Source organism: Copidosoma floridanum, unplaced genomic scaffold (genome assembly GCF_036245765.1).
Source record: "Copidosoma floridanum isolate Cflo_tuat_1 unplaced genomic scaffold, Cflo_Japanese_pri ptg000017l, whole genome shotgun sequence".
Lineage (NCBI taxonomy): Eukaryota > Metazoa > Arthropoda > Insecta > Hymenoptera > Encyrtidae > Copidosoma > Copidosoma floridanum.
This window is the reverse complement of record NW_028321894.1, coordinates 7084463-7107450: the sequence shown is the minus strand read 5'-3', so window position 1 is coordinate 7107450 and position 22988 is coordinate 7084463. Positions and strand designations below refer to the sequence as shown.

The window sequence follows — 22988 nt, the reverse complement described above, 5'->3', positions numbered from 1 at the left end:
AACTGCAAGCATAATTAGTATTCGTTTTAAAACGTCGGACAAGCTCTGGATACAATTTAAGCCAGTTACGGTAAAATCATTTGTATAGTAATAATAATGGAAATGATGATAAGAATGATGCTTATAATAATGAACATTTTTACAATGATTGTAAAAGGGACAATAATAATAAAAATGGGGATGGTAATAATAAAAATAATTATGATAATAACGATGATGATGATTATGATGATAAATAAGATGATGATAATAATGGAGATAATGATGATGATAATGATGATAATGATGATGATGATAATGATAAAGATGATGATGATGATGATGATAATAATCATGATGATAGTTATATTTATCATGATAATTCTTCTGGTAATTAAAATAATATAAGTGATAATAATAATAATAAAGGTTGAGGAAATAATGATAAAGCAATTATTATTTGAAATGATAATAATGCTAATAATGACGAGGATAATAAGAATAATTTATAATGATAATAATAACGCTGATGTCAACAAAAATAATAATAAAAATAAAGATAATGATCAAATTAATAAAATGATTGACAATGGTTACGACAATAATTATAATAACAAATATTTTAATGGTAAAAATGTTAATATTGGTCCTAATAATCATTAAAATAATAATAATAATCTTGTTGTTAATAATGTTGATGATAATGAGAATATCAATAATGATTATAATAATCATATTAACAAAAATAATAATACCGATAGATTTAAGAATAGTGATAATAATGATGATGACATTGGTAAGTACAATAAAGATATTAATAATCGTATGGATTATAGTAATGATGGTTATAATAACTATGATAAAGATAATAAAAATAAGAATGTTGATAATCATCAAATTATAGGTAATGATAATAAAAATAAAAATCAGAACAAGAATATAATAAAAAACCGGTGATGATAATGATAGAAATAAAATTGATAAGGAGGATACTAAGAACAATAAGGATAATTTAATGATAAAAATAATGATAATAATTATAGTAAAAATAATACATGTATTCATGATTATAATAATAATGATAGTAATTTTTGTAAAAATAATAATGATAATATAAATGTGACTAATAACGATAATAATTATAATAATACAAACAATGATAATCTAAAGAGTAATAATTTTGTTAAAAATGAGAATAATAATAATTTTCATGATAATCAGTAAGTAATAAGTATATTTATAATAGTGATAATACAAATCTTAATGACACTAATCAGGATAATAAAAATAATATTGATGACGATAGTGATGATAATAATGATAATAATGATGATGATAATAATGATCATGATGATGATGATAATGATGATGATGATGATAATGGTTATGATGATGATGATCATAATAGTGTGAAGGTTGATGATGATAATGATAGTAATGATAATGATAATAATGATAATGATCATAATAATGATACTGACGTTGATTATAATAGTATTGAAAATAAGAATAATAATGGTTACAATAACAATAATAATTATAATGATAATATTTATTATAATAATGATAATGATAGTAATATAAATAACTAAGAAAAAATAACAAAAAAAATTATTAATTAAAATGATAATAATAAAGTTATCAATATCGATCATAATAATAAAATTAGTTATAATAATTAGGATAGTGACCATCATAGAACAAATGATGAAAACTGTGATAAAGATATTTGCTAATTTTAAGAATTATCAATATGATGATACTAATGATAATAATTTTAATGGTAAAGATTTTATAAACGATAGTTATAGTGATCTTGATAATAATGTCTACAATAATAACTATGATAATAATAAGATAGAGAATGATGATACTGATAAGGACGAAAATAGGTGTGATTATGTTTTAAATGACAATAATGACAATAATAATTATATTTATGATTATAATGTTGATAATAATAATCATGTTAATGATGATGATGGCAATAATAATAATGATAATGATTGTAATTATTAGAATAATAAATAGGATTATATTTATCAAAAATTTCGCCCTTACTGTCTCACATTTTATTAAAAATCTTTGGATTTTTGAATTGAACTTTGTAAATATTTAATGGCTGTATGTAGCTTGTTTATACATAAAAAAAAATCATCTTTAATAATTTTGCTACAAACTATTAGTGTTGATACTTATATAGCTCCAGTGATTTAGGGTGGTGGCAAAACTGATGTATATATAGATAAAACTTGAAATTCCTTTCTTAACTGTCAAAATCTGGAATAGAATTTGTTTGAATACATTTTTAAATGTTTATACTAATCTAGCAATTCCTCAATTGTTTATTGTTAGTTTAAAATTTCAATTAAATATTCATTAGCTCAAACTTAAAATATTGACTAAAATTATTTACAAAACATCTAATTCTCTTGATCATGAAATAAAATTTCTCTACAATAACATACTATAAGAAAATAGTTTTTTAAATTATCAATTTTAGTAATAGTTAACATTTAATAGGAGTATATATAATACTTAAATATTTAAATACATTGTTTTCCATATACTTATCATTTATTTCTATACTTAGATATAATTATTCTACTCAATAGTACAGTTTGTTAGGATATCTTGTAAAAAAGACTTCTTCTGCTTATGAATACAGTCAGCTTGTATTTTATTGTCTCTAGGTACGGCTTTAAAGGTTCTCTGCTACTTCACCTTCAATTTAATAAAATTAAATCCAATTGCCAATAACTTAAGACCTAAGAATGTATAAGAACTCGACTACTTTCAATCATTAATTCTAGGGGGCCAAAACTAACAAAGTCGGTACAAAGATTTAGAGCATTTGAGCTCTCGGATTCACGAACAGGACACACTGACTTTTTTGCCTATACAGTATCTGTCATTACTAAATAGTAGAAGAAAGTGAAGTTCACGTACATATTCAAGTTTACCTAGTGGCTGCTTAAGAAAAAGGTTGAAATTCATCAAAGTATTTGTACCCACGAACAACCAGAAATGATTTACTTGCTGGTTCTGGTGATTCTAATTTTAAGCGGCATTGGCCAGGGCAACTTTTTTATGCCAGTATGTCATTCAGAAAATAAGCATAAGGAGGCGTTGCAGAACCAAATTAGGCATTTTCAAAGGCTATTCCTAAGATGATTATATTATTTATATAAATCGAGAGACAAAAATAATGTTATACGTTTTTTTTTTATTTTCTAAAAAAATTGTTTTTTCAGTATCAATATAATCTATGAAAACTAAAGTTACTCATGTTGGTGCAAAAACTGTGAAAAAAAATTTATGTTGGTATGCGAAAGTCTTTTATTTAGAAAGTTGAGGTGTAACAAGGGTTGAAACTGACATTTAAGAGTAATTTTCGCAGTTTTCTTTGTAAAACGAACGAAAAATTGGTTACATGTATACACAATCATAAATAAATAACATTTAGCAAGTCTTGCCCCTACGCATACTTAAATTTAGTTCCATTAGGTCGTACGAGCTCCAGACACGATTTGAGCCAGTAACGGTGAAATCACCCACATAGTAATAATAATAAAGATAATTATGATAATAACGCATACAATAATAATTATTACAATAATAATAATATTAAAAATAATAAAATAGAAACTTCGATGATGATAAAAATGAAAATAATAATTATGAAGATGACGATAATGATGACGATAATAATAATTATGATAAGGATAATAATAATGACATGAATAACAATAATTTTTATTTATTATATTATTTTTATAATAATAATAGTAATAATTATAATAAAACTAAGGATTAGAATGAAAGTTTTAATGGTTATAATAATAATAATCACAATAATGATAAGATTAATGATGATAATGATAAAATTAATAGTAATAATGATAAAAATAATACAGGTTATAGTTAAAACGAAAATAATAATTATTATAATACAAGTAAAAATGATAAGGATAAGACAAATAATAATAATAATGATTATTATAATACAATAATAACGATGGTAATGATAATTAAAATAGTTATTCTATGCATAATTTTAATTATAGAGATAATGACCATAAGAAGGGTAATGCTGATAATAATTATAAAAGTAATAATGATTCCAAGAATAAAAATAATAATGATCATGTATAGAGTAATTATAATGATTAAGATAATATTGATACTAATGCTTAGAATATAATCATGGTGATAATAATAATATTGAGAATGATAACATCAATATTTGTTGTAGTGATAATAGGATTAAGACTAATAATCAAAATGCTGATACGGTTTATGATGATATAAATGAAAATGACGATGATAATAGTAATAATTTTTACGACAGTCATGGTAAAACTATTAATTTAAATTTAAATAATGATAATTTTATTAATGTCAACAATCATAATTATAAAAGCATAATTGATGATAATTTAAATAATAAGGACAATAATAAGAGTGGATGTTATAATAAATATTATGATGACGATGATTAGAATGACAATAATAATAATTGTAGTTTAATTGATATTGGTTTAAATAATAACTACCATTGTAATAAAATAATACTTCTGATAACAATGAAAAAGTTGATGATTATGCTACTAGTAGTTATAATTGTAGTAGTGATGATATTAATGTTTATAATAATGACAGTTAAATCATCATTAATAATGTATTTAGCAATGCTAATGCCAATCTTCTTATTAATGACAATTTTGTTCATGATTTTAATAATAATAATGATAGAGGCGATGACAGTGATGATAATTAAAATAAAGATGATAATTATAATGTTGATATTAATAATAATGATACAAAAAATAATAACGAGAATCATCATAATCGTAATGATAAGGATAATCCTTATGATTATTACAATAACGCCAATGATGATAATAATAATAATAGACGTGATGGCAATGATAATTATCATGGTCTAGATAGTAATAATGATGTTAATAATAATTATAATAATGACAAAAATAATAACAATAATCATGTCGATTAGGATAATACTTATGACGGTTGCAATAAGAATAATAATAATACTAATAAAGATAATAATAACAATGATAATAAAATTTATTGTAATGACGATACAGAAGAGGATGACAATAATAAAGATGGTTACAATAATGAATATATTAAATAAAAATTTATTTATTATAATACAAGTAATAATGATAATGATGATAATATGATCATAATGTTGATAATAGTTAAAATAATAATAAAATATTCATTCATATTTACTTTAACAATGATAATAATAACGATAAGGTAGAAAAAAAAGTTATCATGGTTATAGTTAACGTGATAATAATAATTTAAATTATAATAAAGATAATGTATATAGTTATGTTAGTGATAAAGATAATGATGATAATAATGCTTATGATAATGATCATTATGATGATGATAATATTAATAACTATAATAAATAATATAGCTAAAAATAGACAAAAATTATTAATATGAAAATAAATGCTAACAATAACCATGACAATAGTAAAAGTCCGTATAATAATATGTTTGATAATAATAAGAATCATCATGATAAAAATAAAGATGAAAATAAAAATCACATTAACAATTATAATTTTGATTAAAAACTTAATATTATACATTAATGAAAATTAGAAAAGTTACATTTATTATAATAATAACATTCATTATAACAATAAAATTGATAATATCGATAATGTCTATAGTAATAACAATAATCATAATAATAACGATGATAATTGTAATCATGACCATGTTTACAGTAATAATGTTAATGAAAGTGGCGATGACTATGATGATAATCATATCATCGTCGATAGCAAAAAAGATAATAATCCTAACAATGATGACGTTCATATCAATAATGATGATAATAATAAGGATGATTATGATATTGAAGATGATAATTACAATACAGATAACAATAATCATAATGATTAAAACCATAATTGTAATAATTAAAATGATAATCATACTTATGATAATGATAAAAAGTTTTTAAAAAAGTCATAATGATAATGTTGTCAATTATTGGGATTATCATAATGTTGACTAATATAATAATGAGGATAGTGATGCCACGGGCTAAGGCAGGCGGCCTGTGGGGTACGTGCTCTCCGGTTGGCGGATGATGGCAAGCTTTTCGCGGGTGTATGGTTCCGAGGCATTGCGGTGGTTGAAGCTTGTGCACGTGGGTGGTTGAAACGAAATTAAATAGTTCTCGTGGACCAAAGCACTCGAGGAGCAAGCCTCGTAAAGAAACTAGGGTTAGTTTCTAAATGAAACCAAATATGGGTGATGTTAATGAAAACAACTTACCTCAGGTGATAACCTCTCAGAGGACATCTGCTGCCAGTTCCGAACTGATGAAAGCCTGGGTGACTGGTGTTGGCCTCACAGATTTCGAAAATGGCCACGAAGGCGTCCAGCATACAAGTGCTATGCTTTTTAACATCCGAAAGCAAATGCCAACTGAAGGTTGTTAAAACGATCGGACCAACGAACTACAGGATATATACCAGGATAGCAAGAATAAACATCAGCTGACTTTAGCTGAATCATTGGTAGTCGCTCACCTAAAGAAAACCTTGAGTGACACAGAAAAGAAGAAAGAAAAAATGCAAGTTAGAATCACAAACGTCCTACAAAGTATTAAAAAGCAATTGACAGGCAGCCAAACGTCAGAAGCACAGTCAAGGAAGCCAGAGTTCACCTGGAAGAAATCTTTGGGCTCTCAAGGGACCTTAAAGGCAGCCGCCAGAAGACTGTGAGAGAGATGTTAGTGTTGAGGATCTCTTCCAGCTCGTGTAGTTAGACAGCCTTCAAAAAAAAGTGTTAGAGACAATGACGCTATTAATGATCAGAGCGTATCAAAAAAAAGTAAGAACGACGATGATGAGGACAAACTGTGAAGAAGAGTCGTAAACAAAAGAAAGCAGGCACTTGAAAACTGCAAGGAAAAAGTGGCTGCTTGAACGAAGCCGGTAGGGAGCACACTGACTCCAAACAAAAGTAAGCTAGGAAAGGAAATAAAGAAGCGGAGGAAGGCAAAAGAAAAAAAGAGGCCATCCTCGTAAAACTAGCAGAAGAAGAGTCATATGCAGAAGTACTGGGAGCATTCCATAACTCGATTAACACAAGAGACTGCGACGCGGAAGTTCCCAGTATACGCAGCACAAAGGCTGGTTGTATTCTGGTGGAGCTCGCTAAAAGCACCAAAGACAAGAAGAAGTTGACGCAGGCCATCTCACTGGCTATCAGTACCGCAGGTAAGTTACAATCAAGAAAACCTAGAGTTACCTTAAAGGAACTAGACTTAGAGGTAGTCGCCGATGGAGGAAAAGTCTCAGCAGCTATTCAAGAAGCTGCTAAAACCAAAGAAGACCCAGGCGAAAGTAAAGTGGCTTTGTTACCGCCAAACCGATGGCAGAAAAGAATGGCATTAGCTTAAACGCATAAGGCTGGCACTTTGTCCATTTTGGAAAGAGGGATAATGGCAGTGGGTTGGATCCAGTGCTGACTTAAGCACAGAATCATTGTCCAGCGATACTACAGGTGCCTGGGATTTGGGCACACAAGATACGACTGTAGAGGCTTGGACTGATCAGGCCTTTGCTGAAGATGTGGTAAAGACAAACACAGAGCTTAGGACAGTAAGGCCAAAACACTATGTGTCCTATGCAGTAAATCCACGCATCGAGGAAAGCGCACTAATCATGTGCCTGGATCCAAATCGTGCAGGGCTTTTAGACAGGTCCTGGACAAAAGAAAAAAAAATCCAACATAATGCTAAGAGTTTTCCAAAATAGCATAAACGAGGCAATTGATGCAGATGCCTTTCTGCCACACATATAATGTAAAAAAAGAGTAGATGTAGTGCTCATGAGTGAGCAGTACAGAAACTTTAAGCAACCAAAGTAACTTAGCAACGCAACGAATGTGTCAGCCATTTCAGTTCCTAGACCAAACAAAATCCACCAAGATGCAGGTAGATCGTTAAGACATTTCGCTTAATTAAAAAGTGGGGGCATAACGTATGTCAGCTGCATTTTTTCACTAAATACAAGTATCAAGGAATACAGGAGAAGAATAAATTACTTCAAAGATACCATTAGGGATGGAATAGACGGCGACTTATTGGTTGCAGGAGACTTCAATGCAAGAGCAGTAGAATAGGGAATGCCTACAACGAACTCTAAGGGCCAGGCAGTCCTAGATATGGGGGCAAGGCTAGGACTGGTCGTTGTAAACTAAGAAAAGGCCACGACTTTCTAAATGTCGGGATTTGGCGAATCAATACTACTAATTACACTAGCTTTGGAGAGCCCTGTGCCTAGAGTAAACAAATGGTAGGTAATTGAGGACAGAAATGGCAGCAATCACCAATATATTGTCTTCAAAACCACCGATACAATAGACGGCAGAGACATAGCACGCAAAACAGGATGAAATGTTAAGGAGCTGGACACAGAACGACTAGCGAAAAAAGTTGAAAATAGCATTGCTGCGATCTAAAGCGATCAACAAAACCTAAACACAGCAAAGGAAGTAGAGAAGCTCACCGAGGCAACCATGCAACTTTTAAAAACCGCATGTAAGGCCTCTATGCCCAGAAAAAGAAATTGGAACGGCAAACGCTCAACTTACTGATGGAACAGGAAAATTGCGGTTTTGAGGCACCAATGTCTCAAACAAAGACGCCTCAATTAAAGGGCCAGAGACAGACTAGACGCCGGACGAAGGTACTCCAAGGACCAGCTTACAAGAAAGATGATGTAAGCTGCTATTAGGAACAGCAAGAAGCAGTGCTGGCAGAGTCTTTGGCAGAAATCAAATAACGACCCCTGGGGCAAAACATATTTGAAAGTGATGGAAAAAATATGATCACTTGCACCAACTGCAACAACTTGCAACAAACAAAGACGCGTATACCATAAGTCATATCGTGGATACGCTATTTTCGACGTATCCAGAACTCGCAGACTTGGAGCTTATAAAAGAGGTACCTTTATTTAACTAAAAGAAACTGCAGCTAGCAACTGGATTGCTTGAAAACGGGAAAGCTCCTGGATACGATGTCATACCAGCAGAAGTTATGAGGACAGTGGTAGCAAAACACCCACAGTGGCTCTTAAACGTATACAATGCATGTTTACGGAAGGGGTTGTTCCCAACCCCCTGGAAAAACGCACGGCTGGTACTGGTCGATGAAGGCAATGAAAAGCCTAACTCTCCGTCATCTCTTAGGCCGTTATGCATACTAGACACGCCTGGAAAGTTATGCGAAAAGCCTTGTAAGGCTTGTCTTCTACAGGCCATACAAAACATAGGAGACTTATCCAACAGGCATTACGGATTCAGAAAAGGAAGGTCTACCATAGAAGCAGTAGGAGAAGTAGTAAAAGCAATTTCGAACACTGAAGACATATGCCATGGAGCAAAACCCCTTGTTTTTCTGTTGACTTTAGATGTAAAGATTGTTTTTAACTCAGCAAGATGGTAGGACATGCTTCACGCTCTAAAATACACATTTAGAACACTAAACTATTTCTTGAGAGTATTAGGAAATCATCTTAAGGACCATTTTTTGACCTTTATGATAACAGAAGGCAAAAAAAAGAAAAAAATTACTGCAGGGGCATTCCAGGGTACCTGATCTCTGTAATGTTTCATACGACGGACTAGTTCGCCAAGAAATGCAAGAGGAGCCGTTCTTAGTAGGATACGCAGACGATGCTGCTGTAGTGATCGTCAAATGCACGATAGAACTTGTCCAGATACGATTGAACCAGGTTATGTGAAGAGTGGCTCTATGGATGGAGAACCACGGACTCGAAGCTGCAGCAGGGAAGACGGAGATGGTAGTATTAAAGAGAACAAAGATAAATCCCATCATCTTCTTCATGGTACAAAAAGAAAAAGAAATGACGGAGGATGCTGTCAAAATCCTAGGGGTAACGCTGGATGAAAAGCTCACGTTTTGGAACCACCTTATGCAAGCAGCAGACATGGCACTGGGGAGAGTAGCAGCATTAAGCCGAATCATGCCAAACGTTAGACAACCAAATCCTGCAAAACGCAGGCTCCCTATGTCTACGGCCCAGCCTATTATTTTGTACGCGGCTGAGATATGGGAAAATGGAATAAACATCGGAAAAAAGAGAGTGAAAATCGGTCAAGTTCAAAGAATAGGAGCCTTGAGGGATAGCCTGCACCTATCGCACAGTCTCAGAGTCACCGATTATGGTGATAGCGAGCGTTATCCTCATTAACCTCCTTGCAAGGGAAAGACGATTGAAGCACTTTACGGAAGAAGACATAGAAAGAATGAAGGCCAAGAAAAACACCCTAGACGTAACCTGGGAATGCTGGCAGCATAAATTGCAAGAGAAAGCTAGACGTAGATGAATGGCACGCATGATAAAAGATGTCAAGGAACAGACAGGGTCGAAACCTGAAAAAGTAGATCATTACCTTACCTAATTCTTCTTAAATCACAGGTATTTTCGCTCGTACCTTAACAAGATGCGGAAAACACAGATGGCTGCTTGCAAGTACTGCGGCTCCGACAAAGATGACGCAGAACATTCGTTCTTTGACCACATTAAGTGGCAAGCCAAATGAAACGTGCTGCAGGAAAGGATTGGAACCTTTAAATCTGACAACATCATAGATAAAATTCTACTCAACGAAGAGAGGTGAGCTGCAGTAACCCAATACATACATTAAATTTTTTGGGCTTTGGATTCAGTGCTATTGGGGGGGCGTGGGGTTGTGTTGTTTTCTGCAGTGGCTGGGGGTTTAGGGGGGGTTGGTAGGGCCTTAGGGGTGGGGTCAATGGGGCGTGGCCACAGGGTGGTTAGAAAGCGGAATGAGGGTCTGCGTGGGCCCTTAAGCACGTGCAGACTCACTTAAACCGCTTTGCTCTATCACGTTCTTATCAATAAGCGGCTGCGGCCTGGCGGCATATGCTTTTGGGTGCTTTGCTTCCGCTGCCATTTTTTTTTTTTTTTTTTTTTCTCCTTGCTGGGCTTCTAAGGAGTGGTCCCGGGGCGGTCGTTTTGCGGTATAGGATGCTTGAATGCGGGCAAGCTCCTGGGAACCACTTCGCTATATCACCGTTATACCGATGAGCGGCTGTACCTTGATGGCCTGGGTCTCTGCACCTCGGGCTCTGTGGTTGGTGCGCTTCTAGCGCCTTTGTTAGAGGTAGCTGGATTTGGGCTTGCGCCTAGAAGCGTCTGCCTATTATTTTGCTTCATCTTTTTAAGTAGGCAGAGAAGAGCAGTTCAGATGACGGAAACTAGAAAATATTCTAGAGGACTTATTTTCTAACACTTAAGAAAGCCCAAACCAAGGGCTAAGTTTCCGTGGCCCCGGCTCATTGTGTAAATGCGAGGACGGATTCCAAGCTCGTTGTCCCAGGAGAAAGATCTTGCCTGTTTAGTTGGTATGGTCAGAACGAGTCCCAGTGAGGAAAAGGGTTCGTACATCCTTCTATTGTGCATAAAGGCATTCTAAACGACGTCGAAAAAAAAAAAAAAAGAAAAAATGATAACAATTATAGTTTTGTTGATATAATTATAATAATTATGATAATACTAACTATAATGATAAAAATAATGATAATGATTATGATAATAACAATAATAACCAAAGAAATAATAATAATAATAATACTGCAAAAAATACTTGTAATAACAATAATAATTACAATAATCATAATATGGTTGATAACAATGCTTATAATATTTATGACAACTATGATGACAATAAAAACAATAATAATAATAATGATTATGATCATAATATTAATGCCGGTGATAATAATGACAATATTAATTAAAATTAAGATAATGCAAGTGACAACGATAATGTGGAGCATAATAACAGTCATTATAATAATGATGATAATAATAATGTTGGTTATTGAAATAACATGATAATGATAATATTGATAATTATGATAATAATTATTGTGATCTTGATTACAATTATGATAATTATGATAACAATGATGATGACAATGAGAATAAAGGTGATGACAATTATGATCATGCTAATTATAACAATTATAATGACGATGATAATAATAATGGTTATTATGTTTTTAACAACGATAATACCGATATTGATGATATATAATGTTAATGACAATAGTGAAAATTAAAAAACCAATGATAACAATGATAATACTTATAATGCAAACGATTTTAATAACAGTGATGCTGATAAACATAATAAATATTATAACAACTGCATTCTTCTCGCTGCTGAACTACTTAATTTTCTTTTACCCTTTTCTTTCAAAGGCAGGAATCCTATTCTTTTTTCTCTTCCTTTTTCCAAGTTCTTAGTACCCATTGTAGCGCCCTTATCAAAAAAAGCTGGACGTATAGCACTATAATATAAAAAAAAAAATTATAAGGATGAGAATAACGATTGATAAGACGATGATTATGATAATGTCAATGATAATGATGATAATAATGATTATGATGATAATGATTATGATGATATTGATAATGAGGTCGATGGTGATAATAATGTAAGTAATGATGAAGTTGACGACAATGATAATGAAGATTATGCTTATAATAATGCTGCTACTGATGATGATGATAAGAATGTTGATGAAGATGACGACAATAAGGACTAGAATAATTATTATAAGAATAATAATGGTCATAATACTAATGATGCTTTTGATGATATTTATATTGATGATAATTATTATGATAATGACACAAAAAATGAGGATGCTAATAATATTATTTATAATAATAATATTGGTAAATATAAAAATGATACTTACAATAATAGTTATAATAATGATTGTAACGATATAAATAATGCTAATGACGATAAAAATGAAAATAGTTGTAATTATAACTATTACTATAATGATAAGTCTAATGAGAAAGTGGACATCGATGACGATAAGGATGATAATGATAATACTAAAGCTCATAGTGATAATTATAATGAAAATGGAGATAATCATGGTAATAATAATAATATGGTAATAATTGTAATAATGATAATAGTAATGATAATAAGAATTACCATGTTGATGACAATAATAGTAATGACGATAATTAACCATAAAGATAGTAGTTTATTAATATCGATAGTAATACTTACGAGAATAATGATAAAGTTGACGCTTATTACGAAGAAAATGACCATGATAATAGTGCTGTTGACGATAATAATAATAATACTTATAACAATAACCGTCATTATAACTGTAATAATAATAATAATAATAACAACTATGTTGATGTTTATGAAAATGGTGATTCAGATTATTATTATGATGATAATGGCAAAAATAATGTTTATGTTTATGTGAATGACAGTATGAACGATGTTGTATAAGACGATGCTGATATTTATGAGTATGATATAAATATCGACAAAGATAATAATACTAATAATTCAATTATTTAATCTCATGATAAGGTTGGTAAATAAAAAAATTACATATATTATCATAGTTATAAGGATAATAATGACAATGAAGATGACTATCGTTATGAAAGTGATTGTAATATCGATAAGAATAACAATAATACAAATTATGTTGACTTTAACTGTAATGGTGAAGATAAAAATTATAATTATGTTAATAATAATAAAATTAATAATAATTATGATGATGATGATGATAATGATAATACTAATGACTATTACGTAATAATAATGATAATGATGATAAAGATAACCATGACGATGGCGATGATGAAAATAAGGATAAAGATGATGGAAATAGTTACAAGAATATCATTGATGATATTGATAAAGATAATAATTGTGATGCAAGAGTTATTAACAATAGAAGTTATAGTAAAAATAGTAATGATTATAATAATAATGATGGAGATGTTGAAGACAACGATGTTGACGATGACGATAATAGTAATTTTAATATCAAAAGTAATGATAGTAACGATAATGAAAATAACGTGGTAATAATCATAATAGTTATGAAAAAGTGATATTAATGATGATGATGATAATCACGTAATAATAATGATAATGATAAAGATGATGATGTCCATGATAATAAGGGTAATAATAACGATGACGTTAATGATGACAATAATAATTATAATATTAATAATTATAATAATATAAACATTAATGGCAATTGAATTAATGATTATGATAGCGATGACTGTAACGATAATCATAATAATGAAAATGATGTAAATAATAGTAATAATATTAATAAGGACAATGTCGATGATAATGACGATTATTACGATAATGATGAGTATAATAATAAAAATAACGAAGATAATATTAAAGATTATGATAAGAATAATAATAATAATAGAAACAATGTTGTTGTTGATGACGCTTATGAAAACAATACTGACAATAACGGTCGTAATAGTATTACTCATAAGGATGATGTTAATGATAATGCTGACCAATATAATTATGATAACGATTATGATTATTTGAATAATGATCATAATGATTTGTTAGAATAATAATAAAAATAACGATGACAGTGGCCACGATGATGACAATAATAATGATAATGTTTATCTTGACATCAGTAACAATGACAATGCTTATGACAGCTCAATTATTACAGTATTATTAATTTTTTCTATGATACTTATGATAATTGCAATAATAATGATAAAATTGATGTAGTTGATAATAATAATGTTGATATTAATGATAATGATAATAATAAGGATGAATATAATGATGTCGACGATGTTGTTGATAGTTATGTTAATAATGTTATGACGATGATGATAATAATAATGCAAATTTTGATGCTAATTGCATTAAGCATAACGTTAGTCGAAACGATTCTGATAACGATTTTTATAATATTTATTATACTAAAAATAATGTTAAAAAGGATTTAAATAATAATTTTGATACTAATAATGCTAGTTAATTTAGAATAATAATAATGAGGATAATAATGATGAAGATAATTATAATTATGATAATGTCGATAATCATGGCAATAATAATGAAAATGGTAATCGTAATAATGGTAATAAAAAAGTTTATAATATTAACAGTGTTGTAAAAATTCGCATAATCTAAGTTAAACTGTCATGGTGAACAAGATATAGATTTTAATAAGGACAAAGAATGTTAAGCATAAAAAAGATAGTGATTGATGGCAAAATAATCATGATAATAATTATAAAAATAAAATTGACTATGACGATGACTATCATCATGTTAATGTCAATGCTAATTATTATACTAATAATAAAAATAAAAATGTTAATTATTATAATGATCATAATGATTATGACAAAAGCTTTGTTGATAGTTATAATAATTATAATAATAATAATGAAAATGTTGGGGATAAATTTTATAATAATAATTTTTAAAAAATTCATAATTATAATAATAATCAACGTTATAGTTTAAACAATAATTATAATTATGATAATGATAATGACGATGGTTGTAATGATACTGCTTAGGATGATAGTGATAAAAATGATGATGATGATAGTAATAATGGTAATAATGATATTGATAAAAATAATAATTAGGACCAAAATAATAATTGTAATAATAACAACTTTTAAGGTGAGTGTGATTGTAATAATAAAAATAATGATAAGAATGATGATCAAGTTGAGGGAAATAACAATGTTAAGGTTAATGATCATGATGATGTTAATAACGATGGCGATAATAGCAATAACGATGACGATAATAATGACTATAAATATAATAATAATATAAACCACAATGTCAATGACAATGATAACGGTAATTAGTATATTAACTATGACAATTAGAGGAGAAAATACTGTTGATATTTGTGCCTACGACAGTTATAATAGCGTTGTTAAGGATACTGCTAATAATAATGCTTATGGTAACAAGAATAATGGTCAAGATCATGACAATTATGATGATAGTTACAATGTCAGTGATGTCAATGATGATAATGATAATAAGAACAATTATAATAATAGTTATGACGACAATAATAATCATCATAATGTTACTTATAATGTTAATGGCCACGATAATGACAATGACAATAATAATAATAACAATAATGATAATAATAATAAAATGTTGACCCTTATCGAAATAATGCTTAGAATAATGATAATAGAAATAATAATAACGATTCTTATAAAGACAATATGATAATAATAATAATAAAAATGCTAATAAGCATTATAATGAGTATGATAAATATAATAGTTACAATAATGACATGTTCTAACTTGACAGCTCTAAGTTAACTATATGTTTACGATTTAAAACTAAAAAATCATTGTTTTCTTAACGAGATACTTTATTTTGTGAGCATACGACTTTTATTGGTAAAAGCTTTATGTATACGTATGTTTACTTAAGTAAAAACGGATCTTTTCAATATTATGTTTTTGTCTTACTATGCTATTTAGTTTTTTTAAAGAGCTTGGTTAAGCATTATTTGGCAGGACTTAAGTTCTGGGCATCCTATAATTAGACAGACTGCAAAATACAGTGCGAACATTGTCAGAAAGTAGTTGATTTTGTTGAAGTAAATGGTTTTTTTTGTGTTTTTATAATATTTAAATTTGAAATATATACTTTTATGAATTATGTTTAAAATCGACTAAAATTTTGTATTAAAATTTGTTTAAAAAACTTTGTTTAAGTTGAATAGTTGGACGCCTATAAGATTTAAGCTTTGTATCGCATTAAAGTGTCTAGTATCAATACATGTGTTTTTTTCGTTGTATGCTGAGCTTAGATCTCATCTTGAAAGACTTATGATTATCATGCATTAATCTTTGTCTTGAGAATGGACGAGGTCACAAAATTATAAAGTTACTTTAGGTCAGCTCTAATTGTTAAACTGTCAGTATTGCAGACCAGGTACTTATCCTATTCAGCGTCTGCCAGAAATGATGTAGATGTTAAATATAGTCCGTTAGACAAAGGGTATATAAGGCATGATGTAGCATTAACTATCCAAAAGATTAAAAAGCCAGACACTAAGCAGATAAATATTGAGCTGACAAGGCTAAAAAATGTGTGAAATATAAAGATTTTAGTTGTAATGAAAAACTACCTGCTATTTCATGACAAACAGTACAAAGTTCAGAAGTTTATGTGGTATGGGGCTAAAAGAGTTAAATAAAACAAGATATGTACAAAGGAAAAAAAATTAAAAAATAAACAGAAAGGGTAGGGCATTTTTCAAAGCTACTTTTCGAGACGTTGATATTTGAAGAAAAAAGCTCGAGGTGCTTTAAGTAGGGATTTGAACGTCACTTGGAGTGCTTTTAAATAATCTGGTGATAAGAAGTATGCTCACGTTTACCCTACCTTATGCTTCGCTATTTCAATTGGTAAAGCTCTACCTGTTATTTTCTTGTTCGCACATGATTTAACACATTTAAAACGCGTGCACAAACCAGCGCTGCAGATGACTCATGCACACTGCAGTGCGCTCAAATTTATTCTGCGTTGCAGGTTAGCAGGTGGTCTTTATAGAGCTGCAGTCCATGAATACACATTGTTGCACTCATAAGCTTAAACAGCTTACCTAAACTCAAGCAGGGCGTGAAGTGGCGCTCGTTACCTTCAGCATTGATGTAGAATTATTGCGAAAAGCTTAAAGCTTTTGCCTGCCCATCAGTTGCAAAATGGATAACCCTACCTGAAAATAGGGGACTTAAATACTAGAAAATAGGAGACTTAATGTTGCAGAGAGACAGAGAGTAGGATGAAATTGCTTGACGAGTTAAGCTTACCTGGGCTAGAATCACCATAGCTTATTCATTGTTATTTTTTTTTCATTATTATTTATTAATTATACTTTGTGCAGCAAATAAATGAATTGGTTTAAATGAAGGGCCTTGATATTAGGAGTATTTCTAACATGGTTTATGGAATCATATTGGAAATGGACTTTGTCCGAATGGAATGCCTTGCTAAAATGCTAAAAAAATGTCGTGCTTAAGCGTGACGAGTGCCTTTATCTTTTTTTCCCATTCTAGCTTTTATCTGCATCGCCCAACTCCATACATGCCCCCTACACCGTTGAGGAATATCAATAGCTGTCTACTTGATTGCTGTTACTACAGGCTCTGCTTAACAATAGTTTACCTTGCACAACGTTTCTGCCGATAAAAGCTAACAATACTTAGATTTCTGCTGTTAACAGCTATGCTCAATACTGGGTGAGCATGTTTAATATTTAGTTGTTCTCGCTCTTTTCACGCAGACATTAAGGCTTTGTGCCCACATGGATGCTTTTATGTTCTATCTCTGTTTTTCTCTCTCTATCTTACGTAGGCAATAATCCCTAAAGCATGAACGCAAGCCTTAGCGTGCTCTTCCTGTATTAGTATTGCACAACGCTTAATACACCATCAACTGTACCACAACTTTTCGTGACTTGCTCTTAATCTGCAAGGGGCAATAATGCCATATGTGTCTCTGACATTGCTATTTTTCTTTGAAAGTTATGGAGGCTTTCAACTTACAGCTTGTCATAGGATAGACGGTTGAGTATGGAGCCAAAGAAATTTGTGAGACAACCTACAAGACATGGACTAAGGGCCTCATACTCCGCAGATTTTTTTTTTGCACGTTTATCTCAGCTCCTGGCGTACCATCAACCTTTGACTCACTGTGAACGTATGAGAATGCATCTAGGCCATCGAAGATTACATTTTCAACTGATGACGACCACCGCAAATAGTGGGAGGTATTTAAAGGCTCATTCGAGTCCCTCGTTTATAAAGACACGCTGCTGTTAAGTCATGGAAAGCTAAGCTATTGGAAGTCTAGCTTGCTTTGAAAAGCTTAAATCATCTTAGACAGCCAAGTGATTAAAGCTACCAACACTTGCTGACTAAAGAGCTAAAGTATATGCACCCATTAAAGCAAGGGACAGCAATGGCACTTCAGGCCCTTCATGACAAGTAAGAGAGACACTACAACAGACTCTGGTCTGTGGATTGACTAATCAACTTATGGAACGACTGAATAATGATTTTTACCACTGATGCTAGAGACTCTATCACTAAAAAAAAAGGAATATGAACTGGAGAACCTTAAGAAGGTCGGGAACAGAAGTACGGAGCTTAATGTAAATTTTAAGCATGCTGTCTAGGTTTTTTAAACGTCAAAGTCAAACTCTCGCCATTCTAACAACTAGTCAGAAATCCAATTAAGCTAAATCCGATTCATTATGCTCCTTTTTTGATTCTCAAACAGTTCTTATGGTCGCAGCTACTGAAATCAAATCTACCAAACGTACTGTCTGCCAAGAATCTTATTATCTTGGCCGTTTTATGGCCTTCAGTCACCTTTCCCCAAGAGATCATAACAGCTCCGTCAATCAAGCACAATTGTGCTTTAATCATCTCAGAAATGGGCATGAAGCCGGCAAGACTCCGTCGCTCATGTTATTTTAACCCTATAGAGTGCAGTACCATACAATAATCCATGATGTGTCTGGTAAGAAACTAGGCATACCCATGAGCTTCGGCATGTCCCCTAACCAAGTTTAACCTGACGAGAACAAGAATGGGCTCAGTCTACTTGCGCTTGCTTATGAGTCACCATGACTAAGCATCCTGCCTACCACAATCATCGAACTAAAGGTCGCAACCAGACATTGAGGCATGTCACGTGAGCTACTAGACCCATGCTCCAAGCTGGCATTCATTGGCCTTAAAATGAATGCAGACCATAACCTTCAACTTGCTGTCAATACCACACAACGCATTAAAATTAACCCCCCTCACAAAAATAAAGTGATAATAATCAGTCAAAATTTTAGGGCTTTAAATTGGCTAATCTAGAAGTCTCAAGACTTTGTGGCACCAATACGTACTCTCTAATTATTTGACCTGGTCATGTTTATCGAGGCAAACTGTCAAGGTTCAGAAATCTGTATCTGTATAAGTAATCACAGGAATAACAACAAGTCAGCTGCCTTATTTCAGTGTCTGGCAACGTTTCAAGGTTTTTAGAATCTTGCACCTTGTCACAAGCAACTCGTAAAGCTTTTATAGCAATTTTGGTCTAATTAGGAGACTAAACACATCACAATAGTATCTCTAGATAACGCTGAGAATGAGGAATGCTACGATTTCTTACAAGGGCCACTCCAGAAACAGCAATGGCCAGTACGTTATCCCTATAGCAGTCATGAGAGGAAATCTTACATTCATTAAAGAGAGTCTTAATAAGACTCGCAGGACACTTCAGCTAGCGCAACAGTGCATGGAGAGAGATCCCTAATTGTGCTAAAGCTACATTAAGCTCGAAAGTGATGACAAGAACAAGAGAAATAAAACAAGAGTGATAACAAACCAGAGACTTATTTCGTTTTTCCTAATTGCCAAAATGGCTCGACTCTTCGATCCTGCAAGCTGGTGGTCTTTTATCGCCGTGATTGCTTAAATATAGATTTGAGACCTCTGGTGATGCAAACTCCAATGGAATAAAAGTCTTGGTGACCAAGCTGTGAAAGCAATTTAAAAAGAGTTTGAATGTATTTACCGTCATTACGCTGCTTTAATGGTTCGGCTTAAGCCTGTATTGCAAGTGGCAGCTTCTTGCATTTGCCCATGCAAGCCGCCATCCTTTGGCTGCAGTGATTTATCTTAGCGTTGAACAGAAGAGTGGCTAAGCCAGTAAAAGCTTAGAGTACCTTAACCAAACTATCCCCTATCGAAAGCCTGCAGCCACTGCAACGATCGAGCATTGGGATAACTATCCCCTGCTTTAAGCCTAAAGCAGCCCTATGTATCGCGTGCCTGCTCACATCTGTGGCGTAAAGCATTGGACTTTAAAAGACGAACGCCATCTCTGGAATGACTTACACACTATTCCGCATTGGTTAAACTCTAACTATAATTGATTTTATTGACATTTCCGTCCATTATCTTTGGAAAACGATGCCTGATGAGCTACAGTGCTACGATGAGCTACAATGGAAGAAAAACAGTTTTCTGTAAGGTACTCAGTCACGCAAGATAAGGTTAAAAGTAGTGAGTTAGGTGCATTTATGAAGAAACTTTCACACGTTTAAAAATTACCAGAGTTTTTAGTGCCAATCAGGTCAAATAAACTATGCTAGGCATTTGTTGACTGTGCGAAACTTTGCCAGAGCCATGACCTTGTAACATAACTTGCTCATCTGCGGAAAAGAAAATAACTTAAGAGTCCAAGCTCGCAAAAGCAAGCTCGGAGCTTTCTTAGATAGTAAGAAAATCTTGCAGGTTTGGGGTCATCTTTGATACTTTCCCCTGCCTTACGATGAGAAACACCCCCATATCCTTGACAGAACAAGCCACCTGGTAAAATTAGTACTTTACTGCGTCCATAAAAGGGCTCCACACAGCGGATTTAAATTTACTCATACTCAAACTGAACAATGTAAAGCAAATACTTTTATGTGGTATCGTGAAGCAGAGTTTAAACAAAAGGTAATTCTTTGCTCTGTACTTGCACTCCTTAGCTTCAACCACACCATGCCAAAAAAAGTAAATGAAGTGATTGTAAGAAATGAAAAGTCGTGTGATATTAAGTGTTACTGCTTTTGCATTGCAGGTACTTTTGAAAAGTGCTTTTACTTTTGGTATGAATATTTTAATGCTATGAACTCACTTAATCTTTTTTTTTGTATTAAAAACCTTATCAATTGATGTTCAGCAATCATCTTGTACGTATGTCAAACATCAGTAGAGACATTAAAAAAGTACAGTTGACAGAACGTATACATTTGTGCAGCAAAAAAAAGATAACATGCTAGTTTTTATTTTTGTTACAATAGTTGTATTAAATACATGTACTATTAATAAAGACAGTTAAAAAATCTTGTCTTTGGTCAAGATTTAAGTACTCCACATCGTTAACTTTCCTTTGAAGGTGGCAAAATTAAGAAATAGGGACAAACTCATTTGTATTAACTGTACTTGTTTACTGTCCTCGCTGCTGTTTGACATCAGTACAAGATGCTTTTTCAATATTAATCGATGAGGTTCTAAATCTAAATAAAAGAAATGAAAATGACATCTACACTCAAATGATTAAACCTTAAAAAAAGTTGGTATTGCTTGCACTTTCTAAGAGTACTTGCAATGAAAGAGCAGCGTTTTTTTTAACACTAAGCTCTTTATTCCTTACAATCACGACTCTCACTTGGTGTGTCATACTATGGTAAGGGCTAAGGACTGCAGGTACAGATCAAAGAACTCAGTTTTATTTAAACTCTGCTTCACGATACCACACATAAGTATGTGCCTTAATTTTTATTCACACTTACCTTGTTTAAATGGTCAGATAGTTGTTCTGATAAATTATATTACATTATTAAATAAAATAAAAGAGCATCATTTAACCATGTCTTTCTAATACTTGTTGATGTCTTATCTTACTACCTATGTTGACCGATCCTACGGATAGTTGCGCTAGCGCTGATGCTACCAAAGCAAATAGATACAATCGTTAAATTTTTGCACTAACTTTTACATTTGCTACATAATTAATATTGTATTAAGCATGAATGACAACGATAGTGATAATTTATCAAGTGGAATAAAAGTTACAGCAGTGGTTGCAAATATATTGCAAAACAACAGTGAAATATTATTTAGTCTTTAATGTCTTATTATAATTGATGTAATCATAGACAAAATGCATAAAATATATGTCGTACTTTGAGTATGTTTTCACATCTGTCAAAACTTGCCCGCAACACTTCTGACTGGTTTCTTGGACACAAAAACTGTGAATTTTTATCCGTACAAATAATGTCAAAAATGTTGTATAGCAGACATTACTGCTAACATTCATTCTCAGTTGTGGAGTAATTTTTTTTTCATTTATTGTTAGTGATAGATATGGGATAAAAAATTGTTCTCTCCCGGTTTTCCATAACTTTAAAAAGCACCAAGATTCTAATTGGATGCGTTGGTAGTAAGAATAAATATTTTGTTGGGATCGACACTCGCAAGTATCAAGTA

General features: G+C 31.6%; 1 protein-coding gene across 1 annotated transcript; it reads left to right on the top strand.

Annotated features, from left to right (window-relative positions):
• Positions 1–9809: 9809 nt before the first annotated feature.
• LOC149374626 (uncharacterized) lies at positions 9810–10265 on the top strand. Its single transcript, XM_089592451.1, has one exon. The coding sequence runs from the start codon at positions 9810–9812 to the stop codon at positions 10263–10265; it is 456 nt and encodes a 151-aa protein (XP_089448577.1).
• The last annotated feature ends 12723 nt before the right edge of the window (positions 10266–22988 follow it).

What these genes read in the sequence shown, in the direction of transcription:
- LOC149374626 (XM_089592451.1), top strand. Translation starts at nt 9,810, where the DNA reads ATGGAGAACCACGGACTCGAAGCTGCAGCAGGGAAGACGGAGATGGTA.